Genomic DNA, 20,681 nt, shown 5'->3' with positions numbered 1-20,681 from the left:
CTGTGTCCGGGGCCCCGGCGGAGCGAAGCGGGGCTCAGCGCGTGACGGCGCCCCCCGGTGGCAGCCCGGGACCTGCACCCCGCGCGTACCCCGTGCGCGCCCGGCGCTGCCCGGGTGCGCACCCCGCGTCTGGCCGGGGCGAGGCTGCGGCGGCGGGGCCCTGAGTGCAGTGAGGCGGCGAGGCCGGCAGGGGGTGCCGCTTTCCGGGCCGAGGGGCTCAGAGTCGTGAGCCCTACCATCCGAGTCTCTGCACAGCAGGGGGCGTGTTCTCTTGGCTGCGCCCCATCTCCCCGCCGCCCCCAGGTGCGGGGAGGGCGCCGGCGCTGGCTCTCCTGCTGCTGGGCGCCTATCCCTGGAGCCTCCTGGGCGCCCGGACCTCGTTTCACGGCCTGGGCTCAGAGGCTTCTGCCAGTCCGCCCCAGTGGCTCAAGTCATCCTCCCAGTAACCTTTGACTCCGCGGCGGCGCCCACCGGGTCCTGGGTGCTCCGAGGGTCGGCCTTTGAGTGGGACCACCGCGGCAACGGCCCGGGTGCGGTTGAGGCGTCCGTTCAGGGTCGCGCCCCCACCCCCATGCCCCATCACCTTTCTCTTCAACTCCGAGAAATCCTCCCTCGGACATCCCTTTGCTGAACATTAGCTGCAAAAAGACCTGGGTTCTACCCTCAAGTGGCTGAAAAATGGACCCCCAACAGATATCCACCTCTAGTCCCTGCAACCTGTGCACGTTACTTTATATGGCAAATCTTTGCAGATGCGCTGTGTGGCTTTGGGCAAATCGCACCCCCTCTCTGAGAGATGCCTCCTGTCATACCTACCTCCAAAAAGTTGTTGGGGGCAGCAAAGGAATTAATACAGGGAGCTTTGTAAGCTGTAAAATACATTAAAGGGCTATTATTGCCCCCAGGAGAGGGAACACATTAAAATACACAACAGTCCTTTCACATTTACACCTTAGTGCGAATGAATTTTTATTTATTCATTCAATAAACATCTCTGCAGAGACCAGCAACGTCCCAGGGCCTGCAGACACGGAGGAGTCCCAAGTTGCTGCCGAGCGTCTGAGTTGGTGGGAAGGGGAGGGTCCAAAGATAAAATTGGAATAGTTTGTAGCGAGTCAGCGCTGAAGGAAGGAGGATCTGGGGCGGAGCAGCGGGGCTGTGTTCTGAATATTGCCAGAGGAGAGAGAGTTGGGGGGTGAGGGGTTTGTGTGGGAAGCTGCTTCCTGGACCTCAGGATTTGGGAGGCCTTTAGGACCTGGCTGTGGTAGCCACTGTTACTATGAAAAGAGAGAGGAAGGAGTAGGTGCATTTTAACAAAGAAATTCAGAATAAATACATAAACGTGGAGGCAGGAGGCATCATTTTGTTTTTCCCTAACCCTAAAGAGTAGTTAAAAATTTCCATGAGCTAAAGCTGAAGAAGGAGGGATGTGTCAGCCCATTCCTAGTCTCGATGCCATCAAATTCTAGCTCTGAGGCCTGAGGCAGATAACTGAACGCCTGTGAGCCTGTGATCCTCTGTTTCATCAGCAGAAACACAGGAGTTCAAAACCTTCCCCATCCCGGCCCCGGACTGTTTTGAGAATCAGTGAGATAACTATGTCAAGCAGACGAATATGAGGAATTTTCAGAGTGCTCAAGAGTAGTTCCATTTGACCAAAATTGATTAGAATCCATTCCCTTCTGAAGCTAGGAGTGAAGGCAGATGTGGCCGTTAGACCCTGCTTTTGCTCAGATTGTTGGTTGAGGGTGCCACAAAAGAGAAAATGGCCGTTGGAGGTTAATGTTTTCATGCCAAGCACACAGTAGGCCCTTCGTGGTGTGTGCAGATCCTCCAGTAGCAAAGGAGGGGTGGCATGGGAGAGGCGGGGTGCTTTGGGCCCGCAGGGTGTGTCCTCGGTTGCATCTGTGTGGGGGAGTGTGTGTACATTATGCATATATGTCTATGTGACCAGGGTTGGAGAGAAAGTGCTAGTCAGCACATTTCTGAGCACATCTCTTTGTTTCTCTGTATGGGGGCCAGACAAGGGCACACCCGAGTGCGTAGAATGTTGCAGCTGTACCACTGACAGCCTTTCTGAACCTTCCGGGTCTCAATATCCACATCTAAGAAGGGGAATAGTACGGTGCCTGGGATTTGGTTCAAATAGTCCAGCACGACACAACAAAAGATATTGGCAGTAGAGATGAACCAAAGCTGGTTGTGAGTTGATCATTGTTGAAACTGCACGATGGGGACCTGGGAGTCCTTCCTATTCTCTCTCCACTTGGGGGCCTGTTTGCAAACTGTCACCATAACCCACTTTTTAAAATAAGACCAGGAGAGAGTAACAGTACCCGCCTCATAGAGTTACAGTGAAAACCAGTGAAGAGATGGCAATAACAGCGGAGCAGCCCCCTAACGCGTACGGGCTGCTTATGGGGTGGCGGGCAGCCAGTAGAGCCCCTGGTGGTAAGTTCCCTCCCACTCTTCTCCGTCTCGGTAGGCCAATGGCAGCAAGTGCCTACAAGTAAGGGAATCCCTGGCCTCCCTGCAAACTCCTCCCCTTTCACTCCGCCCTCCACAGCCCCTCCCTCCGAGGAAGCGCTGGGCTCGGGCCCAGCAGGTGTGGGGTTAAGCTCGTTGGGGGCCCCAGGAGCAGCGGCAGCAGCGGCAGCAACTGCACCAGCAGCGGTGGTGGCGGGCCTGGCCCCGGGCCAGCTGGCCGGGAGCCCCAGGAGGCAGAGAGGGCGGAGGAAGAGGGGAAGGAGGAGGAGGAGGAGAGGAGCAGTCAGCAGGCCCGGGGAGGCAGGACTTCCTGGTGTGGGGGTTGTCAACAGCCCAGAAAGAGAAAGGCAGAGAGACCGGAGCGAGAGGAGCTGAAGAGCGGAGGGAGAGCCAGCCGTGCCACGCGGAGGAGATTCGGGAGACCCACTCGCCCCAAGCACCCAGGCGGCTCCACCTGGAGGCTCGGGGGAGGGGGTGGGTGGGCAGAGCCGCCTCTTCCCGCACGGGTCCGGAGGTCTTTGGGGCTTCAGAGGCCGCGCCTGGGCTCCACCAAGGAGGCGGGGGTTCCTTCTTTCCCGGAGAGCAAACTTTTTACTGAGATGCCTTGCGGGACGAAGTGCGGCTCCCGAAGAGAACCGGACAGCCTCTGATCGCCGCCTGCGCCCCCCACGCTGCTGGGGCCAAGAGGCCCCAGGGGAAGGACAGCACGACATCTTAGGCGGCCGGGACCCCCGGCCCAGCTCGGTGGCCGAGGCCGAGAGGTAGGGCTCTGGGCTGGGCGGGGCGCCGGGGCAGCGGGGGAGGGCCTGCCCCAGGGATGGGGGAGCTGGGGTGCGAGGGCCTGGACACCCAGCAGAGGCCTCTCGGCGACGGGGCCAGGCTGAGGGGCTGCTTCACCCCAGCTCAGCCAAGGTCCTGGAGCCCCCCTGCCGTCGGGCGACTGGGTCCTGTGAGTCTGAATCCCAGAGCAGAAATGCTCAACTTCGGATCTGGGCTGCCCCTTCCTACTCTGTGGGACCGCTGGGATCTCCCGGTCTCTGTCCTCTCTGCCTGTCTCTTTGTCTCTGGGTCTCTGGTGGTTTCCCCTTCCTCCCCCATCCTGCTCCCCAGAGAGGAAGCCCCGGAGGTGGCCTGCCCACTGCTTTCTCACACACACACTCTCTCTCTCTTTTTCCAGTTTGCAAACTCAGCTCTGGAGTTGGGCAGCGCCAGCGGCAGGAAAAACCTGCCCCTGCCCCCACCTCCCGCCACCTCCCCTGCCCTGTGCTCCCTTCACCAACCAGGCACCCCCAGTTCCCAAAAGGCCCTCCTGCCATGTCGGACCCAGATGTCCCCAGGGGCCCTGATGCCCCCGCCATGTGGCCCCCCTGTTCCAGGGGTGCCTGAGCCCTTTCGAGGAGCCCCAGCTGTGCCCCCCGCCCACCTTGGCCGAGTCCTGAGCCCCAGGGACCATGAGTGGGGGCAAGAAGAAGAGTAGTTTCCAAATCACCAGCGTCACCACGGACTATGAGGGCCCAGGGAGCCCAGGGGCTTCAGAGCCCCCTGCCCTGCCGGCCCCCACCGGGCCCCAACCCCGTCTGCCTAACGGGGAGCCCAACCCCGAGCCAGGGGGCAAGAGCACCCCCCGGAATGGCTCCCCACCGCCTGGGGCCCCCGCCTCCCGTTTCCGGGTGGTAAAGCTGCCCCAGGGCCTGGGAGAGCCTTATCGCCGAGGCCGTTGGACGTGTGTGGATGTTTACGAGAGAGACCTGGAGACCCCTGGCTTCAGCCGGCTCCTGGAGGGAGTTCGAGGGGCCTCGGGAGGCACTGGGGGCAGATCTTTGGATTCCAGATTGGAGCTGGCCAGCTTGGGCCTTGGTGCCCCAACCCCGCAGCCAGGCCTGTCTCAGGGCCCCACCTCCTGGCTCCGTCCGCCCCCCTCCTCCCCTGGACCTCAAGCCCGCTCCTTCACCGGGGGGCTGGGCCAGCTGGCGGTGCCTGGCAAGGCCAAGGTGGAGACACCCCCCCTGTCAGCCTCCCCACCCCAGCAGCGCCCCCCAGAGCCCAGGACTGGGGATAGCGCTGGCACGTCCCAGGCTGCCACGCCCCTGCCCTCCCTGAGGGTGGAAGTGGAGGCTGGGGGCTCAGCATCAGCGACCCCTCCACTGTCCCGATCAAAGGATGGAGCCCTGCGGCTGAGAATGGAGTTGGCTGCTCCAGAGGAGATGGGGCAGGTAAGAGCTGGGTTCGGTGGTGGGGGAGACACCTGAGGGCCGGTGCCTGCTCATCTCAGCCTGGGCCTAACCTCCAGCCTAGGCCTTCCTGCCTCCACCTCCATACCACCCTCTCCTTGTCTGTCAGGTCAGGCAGCCCCTCTTTTCTCTTCCTGCCGTCTCCCTGGGAAGTCCATCCTACTCTTCCCACAGCCTTGTTTTCTTTCTCAGGTTCCCCTTTCCCCTACATTCTGCACCTTCTTTCTTTTTGGCCTTTAATTTGTTACCTTTGGCCCCTGTCTCCATTTCCATATAGCCCAGTGCTGTCTCCCTCTCACAGAGCTGTGGCCTCCTCACTTTGGCCCTTACCTTCTGTCTTGGTTTCACCCCTTCTGGCTTGGGGCATTGAGGGTGGAGGTCCCAGGTGGGGCTGGGTGCTTGGGTCTCTGGGAGAGGAGCTGCCAAAGTTGGCTGGGAGGGGTAAAAAGTAGGCATTCCACTGTAAGTCTCCCTGGCAGCGCCATTCCAAAGGTGGGGGTCTGTCTTCTCATTAGCCGCCCATCCCAGCCCCAAGCTTTGTCCCAAGTCAGATTTCTCCAAGGATCTGAGGAACTGGGTGGGATAGGGGGTTGGTGGTTTGTCTTCTCCACCCCCAGCTGTCTGTCTCTGGTCCCCACATCTAGGCCTCTCCACTATTGATAAGTGGAGGTGACCACCAGGGAGTGAGAGAGGCAGGAAGCAGTGGAGAAGGAGTTAAATCCTCTGCTCTTTCTGCTTCCTGTCTCCAAAAGAGGAACAAGTCTGGGCTGGGGGGCAGGATGCCTGGGTCCCTGGGGTGGGGGTGGGCAGCCAGGGATGTGGGGGATGGATGTGTCTGTCCTGGAGGAGAAAATAACACCTTGGACTTCAGGAGGAAAGGCAGGGAGTGTGAGGATGAGAACTTTTCCCCCTTCCTGGCCTTGGGCACAAACCACAGTATAAAAATAACCTGGGACTGGATGTCTGGGCCCTGCCGGGACCGGTCAGGACCGGCTCCCCCCACCCCCTCTTGGCCTCAAGCTCACATCTCTCATGCTGCGCCCCCTACTTTTCTGGAGCTTTCATTCAGTTCCTACCCCAGGGGAGAAGATGCTCTTTCCTTTACTGGTCCCTGTCCCCATGCTCTTCCATAGCAAGCCCCCTTTGCCCCAGTCTCTCCGTGTCCTTAAGCCCTGCCAGAGCTTCCCTTGGGCCTGCAGACGTCCCTCTCTCCTCGGTGCCCCCAGACCCCTTTCCTTTCTCCACCTCCTCAGCCCTTCCTGTGTGCATGCATCTGTGCTGCTGTTTCCTGGCCCCGAAGTCTGGGTCTCTTCCACACTCCCCCCTGTCTCTTCTCTCTCAAGAGAGAGGCTGGGAGGAGGGCTGGGGGGGAGGGGGACACCACCTGGGCCCCTTTCCTATGCTCTGTCCCTCTAACCACTCTGGACTCTCTGTTCTTGGCTTTTCCGAGAAGCAGGGGCCTCCTGGGGCCTCACAGAGGCGGCTTGTTCCTGTGGCCCCCGCCCTTTTGCAGCCACCCCCAGCGCCTGTTGGGCTGTGTGGGTCCATGCCCAGGCTCCGCCTCCCCCCCATCTCCGCAACCCAACCGCTCTCCCCGCCCCAGGGCCCAGCGCAGGAGCAGAGCTTCACCTGAATCCTGAATCCGAGAAGTTGGAGAGAAGAGGCTAGAATGGATAGAGTGGGGTGGGGGGAGGACCAGTTTCTGAGGATTCATTCATTCTACAAATAGCTATTGAACAAACTCTAAACTCTGCCCTCTGGAGCTTACCTTCCAGCAGCAGGGAGGCAAAAATACTTTAATTTGAGGTACTATTCCGTGCTCTAAAAAAAAAAAAAAAAAAAAAAAAAAAAATAGAACAGTTCAGTGGAATTCACTAGTCGGATGATGGGGAAATGCCACTCTGAGGAAGTGACACTTGAGTTGCTTTAATAAGTCAGGTGACAGAAGGCAGACACCCTCTGATTAGCCCCTGATTGGGGGGTCTTGGGTCCCCTGGTGGAAGGGTGCTGGAGTGCAGACCAGGTCTCTGGTGCTCTGATACCCCGCGGGCCACTTTCTGGGAGCTGCTCACCCAGCCCTCAGGATGGGCACTGTTTCCCTTGCTTCCGATACCTGCCTGGTACCTCCACCAGACCTGGGGGAGAGGGGGCCTTTGGGGCAGGACTCCTGGGTTCTCGGAAGAGAGCCAAGGTAGGTGGGGAGAGCTGGGCAGGTGGGCTACTAGGGAGGTTGTAAGGTGGCTGTTCCTTTCTTGCCCTTGACGTGATGGTTCCTACCTCTCTTGCCTCTAGGTGCCCCCATTCGACTCTCGCCCCAGCTCCCCGGCCTTCTACTTGTTCCCCGATGCCAGTCTGGTTCATAAGTCTCCAGACCCCTTTGGAGCAGCAGCAGCCCAGAGCCTCAGCCTGGCCCGCTCCATGCTGGCCATCAGTGGCCACCTAGACAGTGATGATGATAGGTAGGTGGGCTCTGGGTCCCCACCCAGCACCTGGGGTAGCCGCATGAAACTGCCTGGTGGGTGTCCTTCCCCCAAGTTAAACTTGGAGACGACCTCTTCAACAGGGAAACCTGGCGTGGGCACAACCACTGGGCAAAGTTGATTTGGGACCCACTCCCTCTCTGTGGAGAGAGCTGGGTGGGACTCCCTGGCTTAGGATTGTCAAATCATAGACTTTTTTTTTAGAGTTTGAAGGGAGTCATTGTTGTCAAATTCCAGAGCTCTTGCAGATTTAGCGATCATTTGGCCAACCCTAAGAATTTACTGGCAAATGCGCTAGGGAAGAGAATAGGGAGTGGGTCTCCTCCCGGTTCGCACCTCCCTCCCCCTACTGAGCGCAATGGAACTCCTGCCTTTGGAGCAGTATCCTTAGGGACCATGTGCACTACTGAGGCTCCTAGGACCTCTAGTACCAAGAAAGCGCGTTCCTGAGGTTCTGTTCTCTGCGCTAGGAAGACCAGGAGGGCCGAGCCCTCCCTGTGGCCAAGCCAAAGCTGGGGCAGGATGGTTGTGGGACGCAGGGGAGGCACGGGAGAGCAGGATCTGTTGGGGTTTGCCCTTCAGGGGAGAATGTCCGTTCAGTTCGGAGGCACGGTGGGCAGAACTTCCTGTTTCGAGGGCCAGGTTTCAACATAGGAATGTCAGCAAGCTGAAAAGGGAGGAATGAAATTTCGAGTCAGATAGGCAGGCTGCTGCCTTCTGGCCGTAGACTGATAGAAGGGCTGGGGAGTCACCACTTTTATTTTGGAGGGAGGAGTGGGACTTCCTGTTTGAGGCTTGGGGGAGGGACTTCCTCTTTGGGAGGAAATAAGAGGTGGGGCTTAGCCTTGAGTTTTGTGGGTGATGGGGGGGACCTATTCAAGAAGGGAGTCCTCCTTCCTGCCTGCCCCTCAAGGGGCGGCCCCCCCACCCCCCCGGAATGAGGGACTAAGTCTCACATAGAAAAGGGCCTGTGGCCTTGCGGGGAGCTGGAGGCAGAGAGGAAAGAGAAGGGGTGGCTGGGCCAGTGGGATGGGGGACAAGGGGCTGGTGGCAGCTCGTGGAGAATGAAGGGACACAATGGGACAGGGCAGTGCTGCTTCTGGGCTCCCAGCTCTCAGGAATGTGTGAGGTGTGAGGTTGGCCAGGGCCAGAGGAGTCACCTGCCCCCCCCCCCCCCCCCCCCCCCGTTGCTATTCTCAGCACTTCCCACCCTTACTCCCTCCCACTTGGGAGGTTCCCTGGCACGAGGGCTCCCTATCCCTCCCCACCCCTGTTGATTTCGGAGCCCAACCTCCTTCCCGCTTGCTTCTCCTTCTCAGAAGGCTCTGCCTCCAGGAGCCTCCTCAGCTCTATTCTTTAGGCTCACCCCTCCTTTCCTCCCTCTGTCCCACCCCTCTTCACACCCCAGTCTGACCGGTCAGGCACCCAGCCTCCACTTTATCCTGCTCCACTCCAAGCCTCTGGGGCTCTGGGCTAGCCCAGCCCCTCTCTTGCCCCACCCTGCTGGGCCAGTAGGTAGGATTGAGGTTGGGCCACCCCCTTGGCCCACTGGAATGAGGCATATAGCCCCCACCTCATCTCTCAGGTGTGCCCAGAGCTGGCAGGAGAACAAGGTCTGAGTGGCATGGAACCTCCCTTTCAAGAGGGAAAGTGGGCTGGGAGTTAAGTGCCTGTATCCCAGATGGGGAATTGGGGATCCCAGCCAATTTCAGAATCTGGGGATGGGAGAACAGAGGGTGCCTGGTGAATGGTGAATGCTCACGTGCTTCTGGGTGGCAAGAACCTTCGTGTCCCCAGGAGAGCCTAGCGGTTGGAAGGTACTTGAATAAGTGGATGGATGGATGGATGGATGGATGGATGAGTGGATGGGTGGGTAGATGGCCAGCATGGGGTATCCAGGCATTATAGAGAATGAATCCCAGGGGCTTGGGGAAGAAAAAGTAACATTTATTTATCCAGTGCCTCCTTTGGGTCAGGCGCTATCTTTTCTCTCACTAAAGCAACCCCATGATCCCCACTTTCCAGAGGAAGAAGCTGAAACTCAGAGGAGGAAGGTTTTAGAAACTTGCCCAAGGTCACCCAGCTAGTAAGTGCCAGGACTACATTCAGAGCCTAGGTCTGACCCCAAAGCTGTGTTCTCCATTCTCCTGCTGGGATGCTTACATCCCAAGAGAAGAGGAGGTGGCAGTCATCTCTAGGATGCCTTTTCTCTCCAGGACAGAGGCAGGGACAGCTCTTCTAAGCTGGGTGAGGAGCCACCTCCCCCCACCTGGCCTGGCCCTCCCCAAAGGCACCAGAGATCCGGGAGGGAGTAGTACAGAGAGGGCAGCCGGTTGCCACTTTGTTGGCCTCAGGCCCATCCCCTGCGGGCTCCTTAGAGCATAGCTAGGGAGCAGGACTGGTGGCCCTTGTCCCCAGGATCAGAACCTTTCCACCTCTCCCAGGTGTCCTGTTTCTTCGTCTGATGCTCATTTTGAGGCTGTTTTATTTGACCTTCAAAAAGGAAGACCAGCCTCTAGGGCTGTCCTTGTCCCAGAACCCAAGAGTCCTCCCGCAGGGCTCAGCTGTGCATATCATGCAGGCCCAACCCCATGGGCCGCCACTCACATTTGAAGTCATTGTCTTGGACGCTTAAAGTCGTGACAATTTTCCAGAAGATGGCAACAAGTGTCTGGAAGGAGGGGGCATTTTGTTTGAATGCACACAGTTGTGTTTTGGGCTTGTGGTGGGGGCTGATCCCCCCCAATCAGCTCCAAGCCTCTGGGTCCTGACTCTGCCCCCCAGGAATTCCAGCACAGTGCCTGCTGCTTTCTTACCCCGGGGCGGGGGAGGCTCTCAAAGGGAGGGTTTGGGTTGCCAGCCGGAGTCCCGGTCCCTTGACGTGTTAAGGTTAGAAGCGATGGTGGAAAGTACTGTCAAAAACTCCCCAGCACTAGACAAACAGGAGATAGTCATCTATCAGCCAACAAATGTTTATTGTTGTATTATTCCTTTATTTCTGGCAAGAACAAACTTACTTGGCATCTTTACCTGACTGTCCGCCAAGCAAGGCCAGTGTTCCCATTCCTGTGACTCTTCCCCTCTTAGGTCTCTGTGTGTCTGTGTGTACTGGGGGAGGGGGGTGTGTGTCCTGTGGTCGCCCAGACTCCACCGAGGTGTCTCAGACTGAAATAGCTTAAAAACTGCCCTGGCTCTCCAGCTGGCCGGCTCAACCTCCACTCTTTAAATTTGTCCTGCCCGCCACCCTCCACAACCCGAGGAGTCCCAGTGTCCTTTCCTCACCCTGCCGTGTCCCACTCTTTCAGGCCTGGTCACCCCCTTGGTTACTCCACCTGTCAGCGCCTTCTGCACCCAGAGCTTGGACAGGAAATGGAAAATTCCCAGCTCCCTCGTGCTCCCTGCCTGGCTGCAGGGCCTCATCCAAGGGTCACCTTGAATTGAGTGCTCATTCCCCCCACAGGGAAGCGAGTTGGAGCCAACAGTCAGGAGAAAGGGCTCGACAAGGGAGCACAAGAGTGCAGGATGCGGCATGTTGAGACCACCCGCTCTGAGAGGGGCAAACCTGGGGGCTCCAGGACAGGATCGATCCTGTAGCACAGGGAGGCCTGGGTGGAGAGCTGGCCCCAGTGCTCAGGTGGCTGAGGGAGAAGCTGGACGGGGGTGGGTCGTGAGCCTTGGGGTGAGGCAGGAGCCTGAGACCTGGGTGGTGAAAAGAGGGAGACTTGGGGGATAGGGCAAGGCAGAGAGGCTTGTGCAGGCCCTTGGCCTCGGAGAGGCAAGACGTGCTTGAGGGATCCAGACGCTGGCTATGGGAACCATTCCGCCAGGCCTGAGTCGACCTCTGCTGGCCATTTAACAAACTGCAGCCAGACCTGCTCTCCCGTCGTTCGCTCCCAAGGATCTTAAAAGCCCCTGCTCCAATTCCCGACGTCCCACCTCCAGCCTCACCTTCCCACCTCTCCTCACACCTCTGTTTCCTCCAAGACCCCAGAGCTGAGACCCAGGTTCCAGATCCGTAGGCTGTGCTTGTCTTCCGGGGCTGTTTTCGTTGCTTTGGTGACCTTTCCATTTCTCTTCTCCTTCACCATGGGAGATGGGAGATCCTCTCTGGCCAGGCCCCACGGGTCACCCATGATGTGGGCTTTGTGTCTGGGATGGGGGTTGGGGGGGTTGCTTACAGTCCAAGGAAGATGACAAGTATATCAGAAACGCCTGCCATCCCAGCTGAGTGGAGCTGAGGGCTTGAGGGAGGCCGGCATTAGCCCAGAGGGGTGGATGGGGTGAGGTGGGGGTAGGTTCCTGAGGCCAGGCTGTCCTTCATCCTTCACACCCCTCCCTGACCCGGCCTCTGGCCCCAGAGCCCCTCCCCTGACCCAGCCCACCAGCTGACTTCCCTCAGCCTGCCCCCTTCCCTCTGCTCTGGGATTGGTGCCAGGGTGAGAAGGGGACACTGGCACTGACCGTGTCTGGGAATTCCCGCCCACCATGGAGTCGGTGGGAGGGGGTCCCCGTGTCCCTGAGGAGCCAATAGCGGCCAGGCTTTCCCCTGGGGGGCGGCGTATATCTTTCAGACCAGCACCCCCTGGGCACTGTCTCCTCTCTGCTTGCCTGGCACCAGCCAGACCCCGCTCTGCCCCGGGGGGCTCTGAGCCCCCCAGGCAGTCCTTCTGATACAGCCCTCTCCCTTTGGAGGGGGTCTGAAGCCCTTTCCTTTGGGGATGGCCCAGCCAGGCATCTCCGTCAAGTCCCTCGTGTCATCTTATGAGACTCGAGTCGGGGGGATGGCTCCAGGGCCTCCCCGGAAAAGGGGCTGTGTCTCCTCTCCTTGCTCCCCTCGGGGAGCATCCCCCATCCGAGGGGCATCTGCACCCCCACCCCACCGGGGCCTGGGGGGGCCTGGGCAGCGGCCCTCACCCCGCCGGGGGATGGACAAAACCCTCCTCTCCCTGATTCTCTACTGTCACAGGTACAGGCAGGGGTGTGGGCGGGAGGCTGCACTGAATGGGGTTTGTGGAGGAGGCCAGAGCCTGCTCTGAGAAGCACCTGGAAGGCAGCCGGCTGGGGTGTCCAGACACCTGGCTTGGCACCTACTCTTCCTTCTCACCTCTCAACTCCCTGTGTCTCTCCAGCGGCTCCGGAAGCCTGATTGGCATTGACAACAAGATCGAACAAGCCATGGTAAGAGAAGCCATCTTGGTCCCAGGAGGTTCCGGCTCGTGTCCTGCTGCCCCACCCCTGCTGTCCTCATTAGGGAATACTAACTCCTAGCTCCCCAACCTGCTCCCAGCTGGGTTCCCTCCTGTCTCCACCTGAACTCCTGATCTCCCTTGGCCCCTGGCCCGGCCCCCATCTCTGTCTTCAAGCCCTGACCTTGTCTCTGTCCGGCATCGTTGCACACCGCAACCCTCACCTCCCCCGCTGCCTCTTCCCTGCTTTGCTGCTTCTCCAGTGGTCCTTCGTCATTTGGGAGCAGGGCCATCTCTCACATCCAGGCCCTCAAGGCACTGGGCAGGGATGAGGTTGGGGTGGCCTGGGACCCCTGACTCTTTGTCTGTCCCCGGGCCCCCAGGACTTGGTGAAGTCCCACCTCATGTTTGCGGTCCGGGAGGAGGTGGAGGTGCTGAAGGAGCAGATCCGAGACCTGGCCGAGCGGAATGCCGCGCTGGAGCAGGAGAATGGACTGCTGCGTGCCCTGGCCAGCCCCGAGCAGCTGGCCCAGCTGCCCTCCTCGGGAGTCCCACGGCTTGGGCCCCCTGCGCCCAACGGGCCCTCCATCTGAGCCTCCCTTCCCTCACAATGTGCCTTTGGGGGCTGCCACAGCTGCCAGGCCTCGTGCCAGCTGCCTGCCCCCTCTTCCTATGCAGCTTTAATGCCTCCTGGTCCTTGGGGATGCGAGCTGAAGGCTCAGAATTGGCCTGTCCCCCCACTCTTCCTCAATCTCCCCCTAGCGCCCAGGGACTGGGCTGTGGCATCCCCAGGCCTTGAAGGAGGAGGGAGAACTTCAGGATGGGGTGTTAAATAGGGCCCTCCTCCTCCCTCCCGGGGTGTCCTTGTTCTGGGACCCTTGGCAGTAGATGGCTGGGGGGGTTGGAGTCTCCTTGGCAGACACCCCATCCCCACCTTGTTCCCTTAAAGTACCCCCTCTCCTCTGCCCAGGGGAGGGAGTGTGGACAGTCTGCAAGTTCTGGGATTCAGGTTGTTATTAAAATAATAATTATAATTAAAAAATCCGAAGAAACTTGAATCTGGAGGTTGGCATCTTGTTGCTTGTGTCCAGATGGGGCCTGCAGTGGCATTTCCACTTGTGGGGGAAAGACTGAGGCTGTGGGCCCCCTTGGAGAGCTTGTCCAGATTGGGAAGGTGCAATGTGGCTTAGACAGAGTGGTCGAAAGAGTTGGGGGGGGCTGCACCAAGGCCCAAAGGGAGTCAGAGGCCTGGGTCCTGGGAAGGGGCAGGCAGGCAAGGCAGAGGGAGTGGGGGGGGGAGGGGGGCATCAGCCCACGTGCTGGGGGGCAGGGAAACAATGAGGCCTTTGGTGATTGCGCAGGATCCACCCCCAGCTTCCCAGTGTGTCCCCTCTGCGGGCTGGATCCCGGTGGCGGCTTGGGGGCGGGGCTGGGGGCCCTCAATGGGCCCCTTGTTTCAGCGCTGGGTGTTGGCCAGGCTCCCCGGGCACACGGTGCCCTCGCCAGGCCTGGCCGGCCTCCGTGGCTTCCACCCTCTGCTGGCTGAGGACCGGCCCTGTGGGTGAGTGGGGCCCCTCCCTGAAAGCCTCAGCCAGGCTCCCGCCCAGGCCCCGCAGAGGCAGGTAGGGAGAAGGGCCCCATCTAGTGGGGAAGGGGGGAAAGCAGCAGCCTCCGGCTGAGAGCACCCTGGCTTCAGACTAAAGGGGACACGTGGAGAGTGGGATCCTGGGGGCTCCCCAGGTTGGACTTCCCACCCTAAAGCTCCCCAGATTTATGACCTTGGGCACGTTCTTTGTGTTTTCTGCATCTCAGCTTCCTCGTGGGTGAAATACCTACTGGAGGGCTGCAGTGCTGATTACATGACATCATAGGTGGGAAATGTCCCGTGAGTACCAGGCGCTGAGTAAATGTTAGTGTCCCTTCCCTGGACCTGGGGGAAGAAGGGCTGAGCGTGCAGGGATTGGCTCGGTGGGTCCTGGAAGGGCCTCGGGGGTTGGGGTCAGGGCCACGCAGGTTCTCACAATGGGCTAGAACTCTGTCTTCCTCTGAGTTCTCATCCACTTTGACTCCTCTCCCTGTCTCAGGGAGGGGAGGAAAGACTTTGGATGAGTCGTCGGTGAAAGCTTTTCCCCTGGATTCTCTCTTTCTTTCTTCTCGGCTGTGCCTGAAGCTCCCGAGAGATCCCTCAGGTGGTGGCCACTGGCCTGCAGCCTGTTCCCCTCCACCCTTTGTACCAAATGCTTGTCCTGCCCCCTACTTGGTGCTCGTGTATTGGGAGAAATGGCTGTGGTAATGAGGTTCTTCCGGTGGATTTGGCAAAAGATTACTCGCTGGGTGAGTTTCAGAGAATACCCCTTCCTTCTGCCATGCTGGGCTGGGAGGTGCTTGGTCAGTGACCTCTAGGTCACAGAAACCCACTGGGGGAGGAGGCGGGGACACTCACGGCCCCTTCCCCTCTGTGTTGGCCTTTCTGCCAACCATCGTGCCCTTCTCTTGTCTCTCCTCCCCCTGTCTCGGTTCTCAGGTTTTCTTCTGGAAACACAAAGCTAAGTCAACCGTCTTGGAACACCATGACTCCCAGAAAAGTGTAGTGAAGGTCGAGAAGTCTTCCAAGGTGATTGAGACTTTCAAGTTGGTTGAGCCCTGCGAAGAGGCTAAGATCTCCAAGACTGAGGAGACCCCCAAGGTGGCTGATCCCTTCACGTTGGTCACATCAACAGATAAGGCTGAGGTAGAGCAGAAGCGTGGGGGCCGATCCCTGCTGCAGCTGCCGCGGACAGCTGTCCAGTCTGTCTCCACGCTCATGGTCTCGGCCCTGCAGAGCGGCTGGCGGCTGTGCACCTGGAAGGTCAGCACCGTATTTCCCTGCTTCCCGGGGGTCCTTCCACCCTCCCTGATCCCCCATGACTCATTACCCCCTCCAGCCACTTGGTTGACATTTGTTTTGTGTGCCTCTTGGGCCCTGAGGCGGGCAACTGAGGAGGTGAATGAGATTGACCCAGACTGAGGGAGCTCCAGACAAGATCATAGGCATTGTTGGTTCAGGGTGTCAGGGGTGTGACATGGGAGGTCAGAGGCTGTGGGAGCCCAGAGGAGAAGCAGACTTGGAGAGTCAAGGAAGGCCTTCTTAGCAGAAGAGAGGGTGAAGCTGACATCGGAAGGATTGGCCCTACCTTGGGGTGGAGTGGGCTGGGGAGGGAGTGAGGGGGATCGTTCCACAAAGACAGAATAGCAAGTGGGCTGGGGGGGTGGGTGGTGCTGGCCCAATGTGTTGGGTTTGGGCAATCCTGGGGCCAAGGGCCAGCTTGTACAAGACAGAGTGGTTGGCCATCTGCGGAGTTTAGATTTGACCCTAAGAGCAATGGGAGCCCTTGTAGACATTTGAGCAGAGGACTGACACCAACAGATTTTAATTTAGAAAGCTCGCCTGCTCTCATAGGTTGTGGCATGGCTGCTGTGGAAGCAGTTTGATAGTTTCGTTTCGTTTCGTTTCGTTTCTTTTCTTTTCTTTTCTTTTCTTTTCTTTTCTTTTCTTTTCTTTTCTCTTCTCTTCTCTTCTCTTCTCTTTTCTCTTCTCTTTTCTTTCTTTCTTTCTTTCTTTCTCTCTTTCTCTCTTTCTTTCATTTTATATTAATTTGACAGAGAGAAACAGCCAGCGAGAGAGGGAACACAAGCAGGGGGAGTGGGAGAGGAAGAAGCAGGCTTCCAGCGGAGAAGCCTGATGTGGGGCTCGATCCCAGAATGCTAGGATCACACCCTGAGCCGAAGGCAGACGCTTAACGACTGCGCCACGTAGGCGCCCCCTTTCTTTCTTTTTAAGATTTTTAAAATTTGTTTATTTCAGAGAGTGAGAGAGAGAGAGAGAGAGGGAGAGAGAGCACAGAGGGAGAGGGAGAAGCAGACTCCCTGCTGAGCGGAGAGCCCGGCACGGGGCTCGATCACAGGACCCCGACACTATGACCTGGGCCCAAGGCAGACGCTTAACCACCTGAGCCACCCAGGCTCCCCAGTTTGGTAGTTTCTTATAAAACTAAACCTGCAATCATCATATGCCAAGGAGTCATACTCTTGGCATCTATCCTAGACAAATGAAACTTTATGTTCACACAGAAACCTCCACGTGAATGTTCAGAGCGGCTTTATTAGTAATAGCCAAAACCAACCCAGATGTTTTTCAGTGGGTGAATGGTTAAATTGTGATGTGTCCATACCGTGGAATACTTCTCAGCCATAAAAAGAAACAAATTATTGATGTACCCGACAACTTAGATGAGTCTCAGGAATTATGCAGAGTGAAAGCAACCAATCCCCAAAGGCTATATATATATATCATATATATATTATATACGGTATATATGTTATATATATACATATATGTAATATACGTAAATATATGTGTGTGTGTATATAATATATATATAGTATGATTCTATTATATACCACTCTTGAAATAACAAAATTATAGAAATGGAGACTTGATTAGTGGTTTAGTGATTGCCAGGGACTAGGAGTTGGGGGTTAGCAGGTAGGTTGGTTATAAAAGGGCAACATGAGGAATTCTTGTGATGATGGAAATGTTTTGTGTGTTGACTGTGGCAGTCTGTGACATGAACCTGCGTATGTGAGATAAAATTGGGTAGAATTTCATATACACACAACTGAGTACAAGCAAAGGGGGAAATGTGAGTAAGATCAGTGGATTGCATCGATGTCAGCATCCTGGCTATGACACTATACCATAGTTTCGCAGGATTTTACTATTGGGGGGAATTGGCATACGAGGACTCTAGTATTTCTCACAACTGCATATGACTACAATTAATCTCAAAGTAAAAAATGTAATTTTAAAAAGGGAAGTGTCTAGATCACTACCAAACCAACTTATTTTGGCCTTCAGTGAAGTATTACAGCACTAATAATAAAGTTCACTTGGTGCCCTGTGATGGGCAGGTCAGAAAAGGACAAGAGGAGAGGCAGGGTATTTAAAAGTTAGAATTGGGGTGCCTGGGTGGCATAGCGGTTAAGCGTCTGCCTTCGGCTCAGGGCGTGATCCCAGCGTTATGGGATCGAGCCCCACATCAGGCTCCTCCGCCATGAGCCTGCTTCTTCCTCTCCCACTCCCCCTGCTTGTGTTCCCTCTCTCGCTGGCTGTCTCTCTCTGTCAAATAAATAAATAAAATCTTAAAAAAAAAAAAAAAGAGTTAGAATTGTACCAGCCGGTTGCTTGGATGACGGTGAAGGGGGAGGGAGAGACAGGAGTCAGAGCAGGCTGGAGCCATTCACTGGGATGGAGAATCAAAGAGCAAGAGCAGACTTAGGGGGGCAAGTGATGAGTTGAGGGCATTGGGACAAGATGAGATGTCGGTGGGACATTTGCGTGGAGATATCTAGGAAGCAGTGGGATATACAGGCCTGGAGGTGAGGAGGGAGCTCTGGACTGGAGATGGAGGTCAGGGGGACATTCTGTCCTTCTTCTTCTTCTTCTTCTTCTTCTTCTTATTTATTTATTTATTTATTTATTTATTTATTTATTTGAGAGAGAGAGCAAGCACACAGAGAGAGGGGACAAGCAGACTCCCCACTGAACAGGGAGCCCCACATGGGGCTTGATCCCAGAACCCTGGGATTATGTCCTGAGCTGAAGTCTTAACGGACCGAACCACCCAGGCTCCCCGACCCTGCCCTTCATTTTAACACAATCTCCACGAAACCCTAGCGAGGACTCAAAGATGGGTGAGACATGGTACGTGTCATTCAGGAGCTTGAATTCCAGTTTTGAAAACAGCTCTGCAGAACAAAGAGGGTATGACATGCCAAATTTTGAGGCAAACACAAGGGTAGAGACAAAGAACACCTAATGAAGCCCAGGAAGGCTTCCTGAAGGAGGCGGTGGCACTGAACAAGCCTTTGCTGTTCATCTGGCAATGGTTTGCACCAGCGATTTCTCCCTGGATCAAGCTATTTACATGTGCACATCTTCTCTCTCTCTCTCCTAGTCCTCTGTGAGTTCTACCTCCATTTCCTCCCAGATGAGGTCTGGGTCCCCCCTGGAGACGCCGGAGGCTGAGATGCTGCGGGAAGTGTACCTGGTACTGTGGGCCATCCGCAAACAGCTAGGACAGCTAGCCCGCAGGCAGGAGAGGCGGAGGCGGCGCCACATCAGGGCCCACACTGGCCCCCAACCTGAAGCAGCTCAGGGCCTGAAACAGGATGCCCGGAGTCCCCTCTAGGGGGGAAACCCACATCCTCCAAAAAGCCCCTCCTCACTCTTAGGTAAGGTTGATAGGAGAGGTTAGGGCACCAGGCCAGGAGTTGTGGGTGAGGAGAAGTTTTCATACTGTCACCTCTCATCGGGAGCCAAGTCCAGGCCTGGGGTCCCACTTATTCCCCTTCATTCCTTTTATTCAATTTGTTAAATAAAAAAGAAAAGAAATTATCAAAATGTTGGGAAATAAATATCAGATATTTCTGAGTAAACCTAGAGTGTGTTGTGGATAGCCAGAGGCAATGAGGGGAACTCGGGTGGGGCAGGGAGGGGCGCCTCAGGGGCTGGCCCAAATATGTGTGGGAGTAACTTGAGGGCTGGGCGGGGCGGCGATCCCCATGTCCAGGGTCCCCTGGGCCCGAACCCACTTTCAGGGGCTGATTGCCTTTGGCAGCTCTGCCAGGCCAGCAACTCCTCTTTACTGAAGACATGAGGCGCCTCTCGGGTCCCGATCCCGGGCTCTCCCTGGCAATCCTACAAAGACGGGGCGTTTTGCAGAGGTTAAGGGACTTGTCCAGGGCCCTGCAGCTAACGAGACCTGCGGGACACTGCGCGCTCCGGCAGCTAGCCCACTGCCCCGCCCCTCTGGCGCTCTGGGGCTCCCGCATAGCGAGGTCAGGGGGTCTGAAGACCGACGCAGCGGCAGCCGGACACGCATCGGTGGGGAAGGCTCGCAGGCCCTGTTGGCCGCACCCCTGTCGAGAGCGGCCGAAAACTACACCTCCCAGGGTTCCGGGAGGCGCCGGGGGCGGGGGCGCCGGGGAGGCGGGGCCTGGGGCAGCGGCCGCGCGTCTGCGCCCGAGGGCCGAGCGTCCTGCTGCTCGTGAGGGTGTCAGGCTGGCTCCTGGGGCGTGGGTAGGGGGAGGCAATACGAGGGGAGACCGTGGAGCCGCAGGTCCCCTCGCGGACTTAGTACGCCCTCTTGCGCGGCCACACGAAGGCGCAGAGGTGGCTCCCCGAGGAGAAGCAGGGCTGTTTCACAAGAGTGCAAAATTGGGAGATTTCAGTGTTCACAGGGCTTGCGGGTGCAGTGGGGAAGGAGGACGGGATGCCAGCAGAGGCCGCGGGGAAGCGGGAGAGGGGGAGGAGGAGGGAGGGTGTGGCTGGCCGAGCCGCTGGGTCTTGCTCGCGGAGTTAGTGTGACGAGCAAGCAGGTGGTGGGCGTGAGCAAAGCTGGGGGTAGTGAGGAGCAAAGGGGACGGATTGCTGGACGCAGCCAATTCCCTAGAAAAGTCAGCAAACTACTCGCCTCCCCCCCAGAACCCCCTCCCCGCCCGCTCTGTTCTGGAAAAGTTAGGCCCCCCTTGCTGGCAATCTGGGTTGCCTTTCCCAAAATTCTGGAACTGCAGCAGGCTGCCCAGCCCTTACAGCTCTGCTACGCCGAGCCTGTTAGCTGTCCCCCGCACCCCAACCTTGCCAGCCACAGGAATACCAGCCGCTCTTATTAAGCTACCGCGACTACTTTTAAGTCTCGTTCTAAGTAATTCTCACAACAGATTTCTGATGAAGTATTGTTGTTTCCATTTTTTGAAGGAGAAAACCAAGGGACAGAAAGGTCATGTTTAATAAGTCATGCAGCTTTCACTGAGCCACCTGATGAGTCTAGCTCACACCGGACACATAACACACATGTTACACACACACACATACACGTTACAGGGCAGGCGTTTAGTACACGAAGTGGCTTCGCTGGGAATGTGTCTTGAGTTTAGCATGAAGTCAAGGCCTGTTCAGGTGGTTCCTCAGAACAAGCTGATTCACAGTGGCTCATTTCTGGGGCTTTCGATCACCAAGTATTCCTCACCTCTCCCTGTGTGCCAGGAACCATTCTGGGGCCCAATGGCATTGGTGCTGGGTCTGTGTCCCTGGGTGAGATTCAAGATCAGGCCCTCCAAGCCCTTAGAGACAGGCTCCTCTTCCAATTGGGGACATTAAGGTTTCAGTGAGGGTCGCTGGTAAAGAGGCTTGCAAGTAGCTACAGGCCCAGGAGCCAATCCAGGCTTGAGGCTGTGCGCTTGTGGGAAGGAATACT

General features: G+C 57.3%; 2 protein-coding genes across 2 annotated transcripts; both read left to right on the top strand.

Annotated features, from left to right (window-relative positions):
* Positions 1 to 2,567: 2,567 nt before the first annotated feature.
* TSC22D4 (TSC22 domain family member 4) lies at positions 2,568 to 13,442 on the top strand. Its single transcript, XM_034669904.1, has 5 exons — positions 2,568 to 3,248; positions 3,665 to 4,700; positions 7,011 to 7,177; positions 12,328 to 12,376; positions 12,768 to 13,442. Exons 2-5 carry the CDS (start codon positions 3,939 to 3,941, stop codon positions 12,975 to 12,977), a joined length of 1,188 nt encoding a protein of 395 aa, XP_034525795.1. The 5' UTR covers positions 2,568 to 3,248; positions 3,665 to 3,938; the 3' UTR covers positions 12,978 to 13,442.
* A 154-nt stretch (positions 13,443 to 13,596) lies between these two features.
* Positions 13,597 to 18,861, top strand: C10H7orf61 (chromosome 10 C7orf61 homolog). The gene is made up of 3 exons (XM_002927309.4): positions 13,597 to 14,718; positions 14,909 to 15,232; positions 18,381 to 18,861. Exons 1-3 carry the CDS (start codon positions 14,665 to 14,667, stop codon positions 18,612 to 18,614), a joined length of 612 nt encoding a protein of 203 aa, XP_002927355.1. The 5' UTR covers positions 13,597 to 14,664; the 3' UTR covers positions 18,615 to 18,861.
* The last annotated feature ends 1,820 nt before the right edge of the window (positions 18,862 to 20,681 follow it).

The sequence above is a fragment of the Ailuropoda melanoleuca genome, chromosome 10 (genome assembly GCF_002007445.2).
Source record: "Ailuropoda melanoleuca isolate Jingjing chromosome 10, ASM200744v2, whole genome shotgun sequence".
In the NCBI taxonomy this organism is placed as follows: Eukaryota; Metazoa; Chordata; class Mammalia; order Carnivora; family Ursidae; genus Ailuropoda; species Ailuropoda melanoleuca.
The sequence above is the reverse complement of the archived record's forward strand: the minus strand, read 5'-3'. Positions and strand labels throughout refer to the sequence as shown.